Source organism: Podarcis filfolensis, assembly GCF_964270895.1.
Source record: "Podarcis filfolensis genome assembly, chromosome: 13".
NCBI lineage: Eukaryota > Metazoa > Chordata > Lepidosauria > Squamata > Lacertidae > Podarcis > Podarcis filfolensis.
The window spans coordinates 39,093,865-39,108,954 of NC_139615.1; the positions used below are offsets into that span (position 1 = coordinate 39,093,865).

A 15,090-nucleotide genomic window follows, 5' to 3' on the forward strand; every position below is an offset into this window, starting at 1 on the left:
CATTTCAGAACTCAACTTCCTTCCCCCTCTTTCTGCGGTTCCTGGAATTTATTCCTGCATATTCCAAATTAACATAACCTGATCATTTATTCATCTACTTTGAATGTATACTCCTATAAAACTGCAGGTTATTACAATATCCCTGCCAATGTTCTTACCTGTTTACAATTTGTTTGTAAATATGCAATAAACATTTTCCATTCTTTTATTAAGAAGTTTGTTATCTTGATTTCTTATATTTCCAGTAAGTTTCGCCATTTCTGCGTGTTCCACAAGTTTTTGTATCCATTCTTCTTTTGTCGGGACTTCTTATTCTTTCCATTTTGGGGCAAATTACATTCTTGCTGCTGTAGCTGCATACATGGATAAATTTCTATACAGTTTGGGTAGCTCTTCCCCTGTAATTCCCGAAAGGAAAGCTTCTGGGCGTTTTGTTTTGTTTTGTTTTTTTTACAAATGTTATTTTAACATCTTTTTCAATTCTTTCTCTATCATTTCCCAGTAAGCTTTAACTTTACTGCAAGACCACCACATATGATAGAAAGTACCTTCTTTCTCAATGCATTTCGAACACTTATTTAATTTTGATTTACACATTTTTGCCAATTTACTTGGTGTTAGATACCATTGATATAACATTTTCATATACAGTCGTACCTTGGTTCGCAAACGCCTTGCAAGTCGAATGTTTTGGCTCCTGAATGCCACAAACCCATACATGAGTGTTCAGGTTTGCAAAAGTTCTTTGGAACCCGAGCATCCTTCCGCGGCTTCCGATTGGCTCCAGGAGCTTCCTGCAGCCAATCGGAAGCCACACCTTGGTTTCCGAATGTTTTGGAAGTCGAACGGACTTTCGGAACGGATTCAATTCGATGTCAGAGGTACCACTGTAGTTTTCTTTCAAACCATAGCATCTTGTGAATTTCATATCAGTATTTCACAATCTTTCCTGTGCTTCCACATCTATATTATAGCCAATGTCTATTGTCTATTGTCACTGATGATTTTACTTGCTCATCCTTTGTCTCCCATTCCAATAATATCTTATACATATAAGACAGCACTTTTACATTTACTTTTACATTACATTCCGACAGGTCTCTCTCCAGTTGTGATGTTTGTTTCCCCTGTATCTTTTAATCTGGAAGACCAAGAGATCATGCCATCTTTTTCCCATTTCCCTCCTCACCTGTCAACCTTCTCCCACACCTGCATTCAGTGATGGCATCTTTTGTCTGCTACAAAAATGTGTCATGCAGTGGAGAATGGCAGCTGTAGTGGGAGAAGCCACAGGTTATTTGCTTTTGAGTTAGTGGTGGATTTTAAACATACAAGGGAAATCTCTGGGCTGCAGCCTAGTAACTTTAGCATTGAGGGTCTGATCAATGATGAAAGTAGGGTTTAGAAAAATTTGTTAGCTGTGGAACGCCCTCCCACCAGATGTCAAAGAGAAAAATAACTACCAAACCTTTAGAAGACATCTGAAGGCAGCCCAATCAGGGAAGCTTTTAATGTTTAATAGGTTATTGTATTTTAGTGTTTTGTTGGAAGCCGCCCAGAGTTGCTGGGGAAACCCAGCCAGATGGGCGGGGTATAAATAATAAATTTAAAAAACAATTGGGGCAGGAGAGAGAGGTGAAGCAGTTTACAATTTCTGGCAAATTTTTGTTATATAAATATCTTAAGATGCTATGAGGCCACCCTTTGGGGAAGCAATGTGGCTTTTTCCTGCAGCTTTCAATAGCTTCCCAGTCATCATCCTGTTGTCATTTTCTCTTCTGACTTGTAGGTAACGTGTTGATTTTCCTATTCATGCAGAAGGTCCCAAACCTTTCCTAGCCGTTATTTTGTTGCCTGTGTTCTTTATAGATAGATATAGATATAGATATTTTATTGGAAGAATTTCATTTACGGTATATAAAAAAAGTGGTGAAAAGAAAAATCTGAATGAAAATAAAAGAAAAATGCTGACTTACCTTTCCATACATTAGTATACAAATGTGTATAGTCTTATTATCCTAATACATTTTTTATCAATAACAGAATATATTCTGTATAAAGCCATTCCAACTATCATTATATTTATCCAAATAAAGTCTGTATCTATAAGCAGTCTGTTCATATGTTGCTAATATTGTCATGTTGTCAAGCCATTGATTAAGGGGAATCATTTTTCTATTCTTCCAGTTCATCCGTCTCAGTTTTTTAGCCACCATTAAGGCGCATAGAATCCATTTTTTTTTTGCTATTCTGTCACTTTCCATACAATAGGTATGTAGTTCAAAAGAACGTTCACCTTTGAAAATCTTAACTTGTTCTGTTAGCATCTTACTTATATAGTCCTGCTCTCTTTCCCAAAACTTAATAAGTATAGGACATTATAAAAGCATGCGCTTCAAAGAAGCATTCTCCATATTATGTATCCAGTGTTCTTTGTGACAATCCCATATTTTAAACTAAAATGAGTTTGTTTGTTTTTTGTTTAAAAGGGATGAGTCCCGGAAAAAATCAGTGTAGAAAACGGAGTTGGGGAGGGGGGAGTCTAAATTCTTGGGAATAGATGCATGCGCAAACAGCATCCTTCTTTGAGAAAAACACCGATATTGAAGCGTTCTCCATTGCTTCAGAAAGAGGGGAGAAAAGTTAAATAAGTGCCTTGCTTCCATCATCAGCTCTGTTCTGAATTCTCCCTATTCAGTTGTTATTTGCAGCTTTTATTAAACCTTCAGAGTGGTTGCAAAGGTGCATCTTATATACTAACTGCATCTGTAATATAGTCATTTTTTTCCCCTTTCCTTCTTGTCCTCTAGAATTCCATGAACTTGCCACCAGACAAAATGAAGCTACTGAGCCAGTACGACAACGAAAAGAAATGGGAGTTGATCTGTGACCAGGTAAGAGACCAGAGTGGCCATTCTTTTCTTTTTTAAGTAATTCTACATGTTGCATTGTGAATCGGCCTTAAACCGCCATAGCTCTCAGAGTTGAAGAATAGGAAACGGCACATACCACCATGGTTCAGTTGGTCCCTGCTCTGCGGTTTCCACGACCACCTTAAAATTCTGGCCATAGATTTTGTTTTTTGTTTTTGAATTAATTTTCATTAAATTTTACACAAATTTTCCAACACAACATCTCCAACACAGCGTAACAAATCCTTGGCTATCATAGCCTAGGACTTTCATCAACTTCTAATGGTTTTCTAAGTTCCTTTCTAATTATGCACTTTATTGTTTTAAATCCAATCTTACATCAGCTAATCTTAGTACTTCTCACAATAATTTGGATAGTCGTCCTTACAAAACTTCTTGCAACCCTACAGGCGATGTTAAGTACAGTGGTACCTTGGGTTACAGACGCTTCAGGTTACAGACTCCGCTAACCCAGAAATAGTACCTCAGGTTAAGAACTTTACCTCAGGATGAGAACAGAAATCGCACGGCGGCAGCGGGAGGCCACATTAGCTAAAGTGGCATCTCAGATTAAGAACAGTTTCAGGTTAAAAACGGACCTCCAGAACAAATTAAGTTCTTAATCTGAGGTACCACTGCAATTACAGTTGTCTTTCAAAGACAACATAAATTTCTTCCAGTACTTTAGGAAAGTCTGGTCCTGCTGGTTTCGAATTTTCCCTGTAAGTCTCACCAGCTCGGCGTAGTCCATCAGTTTTATTTGCCACTCTTCTTTTGTTGGCATTTGTTCTTGCTTCCATCTTTGGGCTAATAGTATTCTTGCTGCAGTGCTGGCAATAGATTTTGAGCTCATAATAATGTTATAGGGACTTGGGGGATCGCTGGTGGGTTTCATAAAAACATGCAGGATTTGCCAGCACCACCACAGTGCATGCAGACGCCACTTCTTTCCAGTTTCCCATACGGTGGTGCCTCGGATCTCAAACTTAATCCGTTCCGGAAGTCCGTTCCAAAACCAAAGCATTCCAAAACCAAGGCGCGCTTTCCCATAGAAAGTAATGCAAAACGGATCAATCCGTTCCAGTCTTTTAAAAACCAACCCCTAAAACAGCAATTTAACATGATTTTTACTATCTAACGAGACCATTGATCCATAAAATGAAAGCAATAAACAATGACTGATTGTGTGACTGCAGCACAATCAGTAGCTGAACTGGGTTCCACACAGTCACAAAGGAGCTGCGAAAACAAAAATGCAAAATAAATAGCAAAAACAGATAGACCTCAGCGGAACACTAAAAACGGAAGCATGGCACTCGAATCAGAAGCATAACACTCAAAACAGCACGTTCGGCTTCTAAAGAGAGTTTGCAAACTGGAACACTTACTTCCCGGTTTTCAGTGTTTGGGTTCCAAGCTGTTTGAGTACCAAGGCGCTTGAGAACCAAGGTACCACTGTATTAGGTTTTTTTTTGTTTTTATTAATTAGCACCAAATTAGTTCAGAAGCAAACATGAGTGGTGAGACACCTGCAGAAGTGCTTACTGCACTTTGGTTCCAGATACGCAAGATTCTTGTCAGGACCAAGTTCAGGGAAATCTCTTTCTGTCTCTGTCTGTCAGAAGCTGGCTGCAAGCCGCTCTAACTGGCATGAGGGAGAGTCAAAGTTGAGCATAAAATCAGCATTTGATTTGGAGGCAAGTACTGTCTTTGTACTGTCTTTTGCAGTACAAAGGCAGGAAGAACCAGACTCGCTGCATTGCAGGTAAGGGGGGTGCATGCCAACTCTTGCATTTAGTATTTTGGTACACACTTAGTTTTAGAGAGATTCTATAACTACAAACAAAATAAACACTTTTCATTGAGGTAAGTCAAGGAAAGCAAAACGGCAAAAATAGCAGAAGTACAAATACAAAGCAATAAGCAACGCAATATATCTGGCAGAGATTTAAATTTGGTAAGTAGAGTACATTGGTACCTCGGTTTTCGAACGTCTCAGAAGTCGAATGTTTCGGTTTTCTAACACCGAAAACCCAGACGTAAATGCTTCCGTTTTTGAACGCGCCTCAGAAGTCAAACGGCTTCCGCTAAGTGTTTTCTTCTTCAGTTTTCTCTCTTGAATTTGCAGGCCGCCCTTTGCACCTCAGTTTTCGAACGTTTTGGAAGTTGGAACGGTCTTCTAGAACGGATTATGTTCGAAAACTGAGGTACCACTGTACTTAAACTCATTAGGAAAGCCAAATTTCACATTATGCCCTGGAGACGGGAGTCTTGTGTGTATGCATTTGTTGTATATATGATAATAATCCGCCAAACAGCAGATAATTTTTGGGGGTCTCCCGAGCCTTTTGGCAACATGTAATTTATGGGCTATTTTTTCCAGCTAAACTCCACATATTTTTATACCAGAGCAGAAGTCACAAGTCCCATAAGGTTATAGGGAGAGGGGATGTGTTTTGAGAGAGGGGCCAGTTCTCCACAAAGCGCACACACATTTATTTTCTTCCAACGTTGCCTTTGGTCAAATGGGCTTTGTAGGTTTTGGGAACCATACAAAAACCTGCCAGAGCTGTTTGGCCACGGACAGAAGTGGAGGTGTCTGCACCGAAAGCAGTGATTCCGTCTATAAAGCGGCCTTTGTCCCTCTGGAGCAGGGGTAGGCAAACTAAGGCCCGGGGGCCGGATGCGGCTCAATCGCCTTCTCAATCCAGCCTGCGGACGGTCTGGGAATCAGCGTGTTTTTACATGAGTAGAATATGTCCTTTTACAGTGGTACCTCGGGTTAAGTACTTAATTCATTCCAGAGGTCCGTACTTAACCTGAAACTGTTCTTAACCTGAAGCACCACTTTAGCTAATGGGGCCTCCTGCTGCCGCCGTGCTGCCGGAGCACGATTTCTGCTCTCATCCTGAAGCAAAGTTCTTAACCTGAAGCACGATTTCTGGGTTAGCGGAGTCTGTAACCTGAAGCGTATGTAACCTGAAGCATATGTAACCCGAGGTACCACTGTATTTAAAATTCATCTCTGGGTTATTTGTGGGGCATAGGAATTCGTTCACACACACACCCCCCAAATAAAAACATAGGTCTGAGGGACAGTGGATCAGCCCACGGCTGAAAAAGTTTTCTGACCCCTGCTCTGGAGAGATGTGCACCCCCCAAAAAATATTCTATCTCGAGCCTAAGATTTATCCTCTCCTTTTTCTAAAGATCCAGGAACAAGTTGTTCAAAGGCAGGGTCACTTTTCAGCAGGAGCTGCTGGCAGAGAGAGAAAATATGGCACCCGTTCATGCTGTGAAGCTATATATTTCTCGCTTAATAAAGGAACAGGCTTGTGAATGATGCCGAGAAGACAGGGAAAAAAGGGGAGAGGAGTGACTCATGTGAGCTGTGCAGATGTCTGTGTGGGATTCAGCCCTTCACAGATCTGCGAAGACAGCTCTGCCACAGGGGATGTGGCATCTGAAATAGAAACTCCTGGCAATCTCAAGGTGTTTGCTGAGTGAGTGGGCAGCGCGGAAGGAGAAGGCAGCCCTGTCCTCGACTCGCTGCTCGGCGCTCAGGCGAAAACGGGTCACAAGGCCCTGTGTCACCCTTGGGGCCATCCGCTGCGCCTTGTGATTCGCAGCATGCGCCGTTGAGTGACGGGCGAGGAGGGAAAGAGTTGGTCTCTCCGGAATCGTGTAGGATGTGGCAGGGAGTGTGGGGAAAGGACCAGTTTCCTCCTCGCGGCTGTTTTATTTGCTAAGAAAAAAGTGTGCAACTGTATGTGTGAGTGCGGCTGTGGAGAAACGAGGGGAAGGGAGTGTGAGGGGCTGGTGGTAGGAAATGGGGAGTGCCTGAGGAAGGCAGAAAACAGAGAAGAGGCCCTACCATGTGGCAAGGTTAGCTCAAGCTGCCTCAGGTGCTATAAAAGTCAGTGCAGAGGGAAGCACACAGATCAGATCCGCAGACACAAGCTACTATAAAAGTCAATATGAAGGAATTACTATTATTATTATTATTATTATTATTATTATTAAGCACACAGATCAGATCTGCAGGCACAACCTAGTATAAAAGTCAATGCGGAGGGAAGCACACAGATCAGATCCGCAGGCACAACCTAGTATAAAAGTCAATGCGGAGGGAAGCACTCAGGCCAGATCCACAGGCACAACCTAGTATAAAAGTCAATATGGAGGGATGCACACAGATCAGATCCACAGGCACAACCTAGTATAAAAGTCAATACGGAGGGAAGCACACAGATCAGATCCACAGGCACAACCTAGTATAAAAGTCAATGTGGAGGGAAGCACTCAGGCCAGATCCACAGGCACAACCTAGTATAAAAGTCAATGCGGAGGGAAGCACTCAGGCCAGATCCACAGGCACAACCTAGTATAAAAGTCAATATGGAGGGATGCACACAGATCAGATCCACAGGCACAACCTAGTATAAAAGTCAATACGGAGGGAAGCACACAGATCAGATCCACAGGCACAACCTAGTATAAAAGTCAATATGGAGGGATGCACACAGATCAGATCCACAGGCACAACCTAGTATAAAAGTCAATATGGAGGGATGCACACAGATCAGATCCACAGGCACAACCTAGTATAAAAGTCAATGTGGAGGGAAGCACTCAGGCCAGATCCGCAGGCACAACCTAGTATAAAAGTCAATATGGAGGGATGCACACAGATCAGATCCACAGGCACAACCTAGTATAAAAGTCAATACGGAGGGAAGCACACAGATCAGATCCACAGGCACAACCTACTAAAAAAAATCAATGCGGAGGGAAGCACACAGGCCAGATACCCAGGCACGACCTAGTATAAAAGTCAATGCGGAGGGAAGCACACAGATCCGATCCACAGGCACAACCTAGTATAAAAGTCAATGCGGAGGGAAGCACTCAGGCCAGATCCACAGGCACAACCTAGTATAAAAGTCAATATGGAGGGAAGCACACAGATCAGATCCACAGGCACAACCTAGTATAAAAGTCAATACGGAGGGAAGCACACAGATCAGATCCACAGGCACAACCTAGTATAAAAGTCAATATGGAGGGATGCACACAGATCAGATCCACAGGCACAACCTAGTATAAAAGTCAATACGGAGGGAAGCACACAGATCAGATCCACAGGCACAACCTACTAAAAAAAATCAATGCGGAGGGAAGCACACAGGCCAGATACCCAGGCACGACCTAGTATAAAAGTCAGTGCGGAGGGAAGCACACAGATCAGATCCACAGGCACAACCTGCTAGGATGTTATCCTGCACAAGCCCCATTAAAATGAACAGAAATGGCACAGGAGCACTACCATGTGACTTAAACCCTTCACGGCCTCAGAGTTTCAAAGCTGTCGGGGAAGAAAGTGGCATCCATCTTTAATCAGTTTACTCTAACTGCCGTTCTACATTCAGTTACTATTTCCAGGGGCAAGCAAGCTCCAGGCTGCTTAAAATGGCTGCTGTCGCCTTATTAGCTGCATGTGTGGAATAGCTCTCCTCCACCTGTCTTTCTGCCCCAAAATCTGTTTGAAATTTCACAAGCCAGAATATACAAAACAAATTTATACAGAGCCTCATGGATTATTTAGTTTGAAGAATCCCCCAAAAAGTAAAAAAAGTTGCTTCATTAAAAAAAATGCTTCTGGCAACTGGTCCTAAAATAATAATACTAAAACGATAATTACTAAAATAATATTTCTTATATTAACAGAAACAGCAGCAACTGTCCAGGTTGGCATCTTCCTGGTTAACTGGCAGATTTATCCGAGAGCGATTTGTTTGGAATAGCAGTCAGAATTTGTATCTAAGAGACTATGTTACTCTGTTGTAATAGAAACATGGAATGACGGGTATTTATCGTTTCAGATTTAAGAAATAAATAAACCATGTATTCACTTTAAAAGATTTACATACCGCCCACATTCCAGGGCAGTTTACCAAATATATTAAAACCACATATATTAAAAGCAATGATTATTCAAAAATCGCCATCACAGCGAGCCACAGTAGAAAATTAACAGAACATTTCACGAAAAGCTAGGGATTGAAATCGGCTAATGTTGTGACAAGAAAAATGAGGCTTGAGCAGAGGTCAACACACAATTAAGTTTGGTGCTTTAAAGTTTGTGCTTTGAGTTGTGGGCATTTGAAGGAATCTCTTGGACATGATGGGTTCCCTCTCCAAATTTTATTTTTAATCCCCACCCCACATGGCAACTGTTTCAGAATAAAGGCTCTGCATGAGAACCTGAGTTGGTATACTTCTCACAAAGAGTTGACAGTATGGCTCATCCATACTTCCATTTGCCCTGCTGCTCCCACCCCCTGCCCCGTGGAAACCTGCTCTTTAGTGCTGAATCGGAACAAACAGCAATCAAGTTTTCAGTGAGTGGATTTCCATTCGTTCCGATTTAGCACTAAGGAATGAGTTTTCCAGAGCAAAGCACTAGGGCAATGGTAAGTGGACTCGTGCTTTCTACGTGCGTGACATGTGGAAGTGGGGATGAGCCCTAAGTCTCTCATGTTTGTGGGACTTTGTGGGACTTAGAGTGGGGTTAAAAAGTTTAGCCCTGTTCTAAAACAGAACAAAACACAGCATTGCTTAACTCAATGCTTTAGGGAATAAACAAGGTGAGGAGATCAGCTGATAGTCACAGTACATACACAGTCCTTTTTGCATGAAGATAGATAGATAGATAGATAGATGATAGATAGATAGATAGATAGATGATAGATAGATAGATAGATAGATAGATAGATAGATAGATAGATAATACTTTATTCGGCTATAAGCCCACAAGGATACACAGTCCTTCTTGTGCAACACACTGTGTCACAAGGATGGTGGTGCAACACAGTTGTCATGGGAGGAAGAGCTGCTAGCGGCTTTCTGCACAGGACTAGAAGCTTTTACCAGGTTGTGGGGCGATGGTGTGTGTGTAGAGTTGTACGTCTTTTCGCAGGGACATGGGTGGCGCTGTGGTTTAAACCACTGAGTCTCTTGGGCTTGCCGATCAGAAGGTCGGCGGTTCGAATCCCCGCGACGGGGTGAACTCCTGTTGCTCTGTACCAGCTCCTGCCAACCTAGCAGTTCGAAAGCACAACAGTGCAAGTAGATAAATAGGTACCGCTGTGGCGGGAAGGTAAATGCCGTTTCCATACGCTCTGGTTTCCATCACGGTGTCCCGTTGCTCCAGAAGCAGTTTAGTCCTTCTGGCCACATGACCTGGAAAGCTGTCTGTGGGCAAACGCCGGCTCCCTCGGCCTGAAAGTGAGATGAGATCCACAACCCCATAATCACCTTTGACTGGACTTAACCGTCCAGGGGTCCTTTACCTTTTACCTATGTTTGCCTAGCAACTGTAGTACAGTGGTACCTCAGGTTAAGAACTTAATTCGTTCTGGAGGTCCCTTCTTAACCTGAAACTGTTCTTAACCTGAGGTACCACTTTAGCTAATGGGGCCTCCTGCTGCTGACGCGCCGCCAGAGCACAATTTCTGTTCTCATCCTGAAGCAAAGTTCTTAACCCGATATACTATTTCTGGGTTAGCGGAGCCTGTAACCTGAAGCATCTGTAACCCGAGGTACCACTGTATGCCGATGTTTGGGCCCGGAAACCGCTGCAGTATCTCTGCAGGGAGACAACTGGTGTTGGGTGTTGTCTAGTCTGCTGGCCCAAATATCTGCCGTGTGAGTTAGTCCCTCGTTCGTGTTCTCATAGTATGTTTGTGCCTTTAGAAGCAGCTCTGAAATGCCCACCTGCAATTCGATAAAGCCTGCCTTGTTCTTCTTTTTGTGTCTCCTTCCGCAGGAAAGGTTTCAGGTCAAGAACCCACCTTCTGCCTACATCCAGAAACTGAAGAGCTATCTGGACACGGGTGCATTCAGCGGAAAGGTGACTTCAAACTGGACGATGCAATCATAATCGTATTCTGTGCTGTCCCCTGATTTCCTTTCCAGCTTGTCGTCCTACCCAGAGCTATAATAGCCCATCTGGCTGGGTTTCCCCAGCCACTCTGGGTGGCTTCCAACAGAATATTAAAATACAGTAGTCTATTAAACATTAAAAGCTTCTCTAAACAGGGCTGCCTTCAGATGTCTTCTAAAAGTCTGGTAGTTTTTCTCTTTGACATCTGGTGGGAGGATGTTCCACAGGGCGGGCGCCACTACCAAGAAGGCCCTCTGCCTGGTTCCCTGTAACTTGGCTTCTCGCAGCAAGGAAACCGCCAGAAGGCCCTCGGCGCTAGACCTCAGTATCCGGGCAGAACGATGGGGGTGGAGACGCTCCTTCAGGTATACTGGACTGAGGCCATTTAGGGCTTTAAAGGTCAGCACCAACACTTTGAATTGTGCTTGGAAATGTACTGGGAGCCAATGTATAATTTCCAGAGCTCCTTGGGAAGAGGATTTGGTTGTTAAAGCACTCCAAGAATTGTAGCTCTGGGAGAGGGGAATAAGGGTTTTTTAAACACCCTTAACAAACTGCAAGCTGGTGGGGTTCTTTGAAAAGGGAGCCATGGCTGTTTTAAAGTGGTACGATGCTGCTTTAAAGTGGACGGGACTTGGGAGAAGAGCAAGATTGACCAGCGGATGGGAGCATGCGTGAGCTTGGAGGCCAAACCGTGGAACAGGGCAGATAGACTTCTGCAGCCAGGCCTCTGAGCATCTCTCTGCTCCCTCCTGCCTCCCAGACTCTCTCTTGAGTGGCGGCTGGATGCAGAGAGCAGTGGGGAAGAGAAGGAATTTAGCGGCAAATCCATGGCAGCAGGAGGGCAAGAGACAGGGAAAAGCAGAGCATGGGAGAGAGGATAGATGGATCTCTGTATTAATGGGTGGCGTGTGAGAAGGGGAATGGATGGGTTGAGCTGTATCCACCACACTACTGCCATGCGGCTTCTGAAGAAATTCAGCCCTTGATGGCGGGAGAAGAAGATGGACCATCCCTGCTTTATTATGAGGAAACCTGACTGCTTCAATGCATACCTGCCATTCAGAACGGAGCATCTCCATCCCCATCGTTCAGCCCGGACACTGAGATCCAGCACCGAGGGCCTTCTGGCGGTTCCCTCATTGCGAGAAGTGAGGTTACAGGGAACCAGACAGAGGGCCTTCTTGGTAGTGGCACCCACCCTGTGGAACGCCCTCCCTTCAGATGTGAAGGAAATAAGTAGCTATCTTCTTTTTAAAAGACAGCTGAAGGCAGCTTTGTTTAGGGAAGTTTTTAATATTTAATGCTGTATTGTTTTTAACTCTTGATAGGAAGCCGCCCAGAGTGGCTGGGGAAACTCAGCCAGATGGGCCCCCGCCCATTTATTATAAATAATAAATTATTATTATTATTATTATTATTATTATTATTATTATTATTATTATTAATATTATTATTATTATTATGTGCATTTCTCACTTAAGCTTGGGTATTTTTGAAACCTGTTTATTTATTTATTTTTTTAAAAGCAATTTATGAATTGGCTGCACGATGCAAGTAAAAACGTTGGTAATCCACGTCGCTGGTACGGTTGCCCGTTAACCTGTTTTCCATTTTGCTTTGTTCACCCAGTTTAAGAGACGGGCTCAAGAGTCCACCCAGATTCTTCGGGAGCTGGAGATATCTTTGAGGACAAACTACATAGGGTTAGTATCGACGACCAGCGCTTTTGTTCATGCAAACCCTAGCTGTGCGCAGTCGCGTCATTTATTTGTTTTGTTATTTTTAAAATGTATGCCCTTGCTTTTTACTGTCGAGGTCTCAAAGTGGCTTACCGTGATAAAAAAATATATGCAGTACATACCAAAATAAAACATCAGATAAGCCTAATAAATTTAAAAGCTTGGGAATTTCAAATCAGGAACGTAAACCAAAGAAGCATTTGTGATGCCTCCTAAAATAAAACAGTTTTAACCAAGTGTCTGGAACTCAGCAGGGATGCTGCCTGTCTGAATTCTACTGGGAAATAGTTCCACAGAGTTAGGCCCACAACACTGAATCCACGAGTTTTTCTTGATCAGATTGAGATGTGCAGCGTAAGACATTCTGGACCTGTGTTATCCAGGGTGTATGTATAACTCTGTGTATGTTTCGAAGCAAGAATTTTATAGTGTTGATTTTCTGTGCCAAAGTGGAGGTGCATTTGGGCCGGGATCGAAAGCATTTCTGATGAGTCCAGGGGCAGCTTCCCTTCTCTTTCCTGCTGACTGCATGCGTACCCTCGCAGTGTGTCGGATGCAGCTGCAGGTAATCCCCCATTCAGCAGGTGCTGCTTTGTTCAAGAGGTCGGAGGGACAGCTGGAATGTCCCAGGGCATGCCTGGGAGCCCCCACATTTGGAACCTGCCTTTCCTTTCTATCATTATTCTTGATTCAATCCAGCTTCTAGCCTGCCTTGGTGTAGTGGTTAAGAGCGGTGGACTCGTAATCTGGTGAACCGGGTTCGCTTCCCCGCTCCTCCACATGCAGCTGCTGGGTGACCTTGGGCTAGTCACACTTCTCTGAAGTCTCTCAGACCCACTCACCTCACAGAGTGTTGTGGGGGAGGAAGGGAAAGGAGATTGTTAGCAGCTTTGAGACTCCTTCGGGTAGTGATAAAGCGAGATATCAAATCCAAATTCCTCTTCTTCTTCTTCTACTAGCTCAATAAGGCAATGCGCAACACAACACAAAGGTTGGTTGGTTGTTGGTTGGTTCAAGCCGACTCAGGGACAGCTGTGGGCAGGATTCCTGAACTGCAGGGGGTTGGACTAGATGACTCTCAGGGTCTATGAGCCCTTACAACCAAAGAGAGGGAAGAATTGCCAGGTTAGGTTTAAGGTTTTTGTACGCTGTGGGTTAAACCACAGAGCCTAGGACTTGCCGATCAGAAGGTTGGTGGTTCGAATCCCCGCAACGGGGTGAGCTCCCGTTGCTCGGTCCCTGCTCCTGCCAACTTAGCAGTTCGAAAGCACGTCCAAGTGCAAGTAGGTAAATAGGTACCGCTCCGGCGGGAAGGTAAACGGCGTTTCCGTGCGCTGCTCTGGTTCTCCAGAAGCGGCTTAGTCATGCTTGCCACATGACCCGGAAGCTGTACGCTGGCTCCCTCGGCCAATAAAGCGAGATGAGTGCCGAACCCCCAGAGTCAGTCACGACAGGACCTAATGGTCAGGGGTCCTTTTACTTTACCAGCGCACAACACCCCAATACCTTACCCTGCAGACCCCAAACTGATCATACTGAGGAGCACTACTGGTCTCCTGTGGACAAGACGCATGACTCTATGTCAACAAAAACTCATGGATTCAGTGTTAAAACAAAAAAATTTTTTTCCTTCCAGTAGCACCTTAAAGACCAACTAAGTTAGTTCTTGGTATGAGCTTTCGTGTGCATGCACACTTCTTCAGATACACTGAAACAGAAGTTGCCAGATCCTTCTATATAGTGAGAAGGTGGGGAGGGGTATTACTTAGAAGGGTGGTGGGAATGGGTGATTGGCAGATAGCTGTGATGAGCCTGTTGATGACTCTTAACGACTGCAATAGGTCTTACAGGAAAAAGCAAGGGGTGAGAAGGTGAAAAATGGCTTTGTCATGTATAATGAGAATCCAGTGTCTTTGTTCAGACCAGGTCTCTCATGGTTTTAAGTTTGGTAATGAGTTGCAATATAGAAGGATCTGGCAACTTCTGTTTCAGTGTATCTGAAGAAGTGTGCATGCACACGAAAGCTCATACCAAGAACTAACTTAGTTGGTCTTTAAGGTGCTACTGGAAGGAAAAAAATTTTTTTGTTTTGACTATGGCAGACCAACACGGCTACCTATCTGTAACTGGATTCAGTGTTGTGGGCCAAACTCTTTCCCACTAGAAGCCAGACAGGCAGCACCCCCATCTTACTGGTAGGCACACTCAAAGCTCATTCCCCACCCCCCTGAAAGAATTCTGGGCACTGTAGTTTTTAAAGCCTCTTTGTGGATCACTGCCTTGTCTTGGCGAAGGGGCTTGAATAACCCCAAGAAGCTCTGAGCTATGCCGTGCAGGGCCACCCAAGACGGACAGGTCATAGCCGAGAGTTTAGACTAAATGTGATCCGCCTGAAGAAGGAACTGGCAAACCACTCCAGTATTTTGCCAAGAAAACTCCATGGAGATAAAAAAAAAAAGGAGAAGCTTTGAGAAGAAAGTGAGAATTTCCA

At 43.8% G+C, this 15,090-nt stretch overlaps 1 protein-coding gene across 8 annotated transcripts in view; it reads left to right on the forward strand.

Annotated features, from left to right (window-relative positions):
- The window catches only part of FMNL1 (formin like 1), a 118,080-nt gene that overhangs the window by 43,340 nt on the left and 59,650 nt on the right, over positions 1-15,090 (forward strand). For all 8 annotated transcript variants that reach the window (XR_014540986.1, XM_083582491.1, XM_083582490.1 and 5 more), the window contains exons 2-4: positions 2,811-2,894; positions 10,741-10,824; positions 12,490-12,563. Coding sequence is in view for 7 of the 8 variants with exons in the window: in XM_083582491.1 (XP_083438617.1) it covers positions 2,811-2,894; positions 10,741-10,824; positions 12,490-12,563 (242 nt within the window). In the remaining variant the exon portion in view is untranslated. The remainder of the gene's footprint in view (positions 1-2,810; positions 2,895-10,740; positions 10,825-12,489; positions 12,564-15,090) is intronic.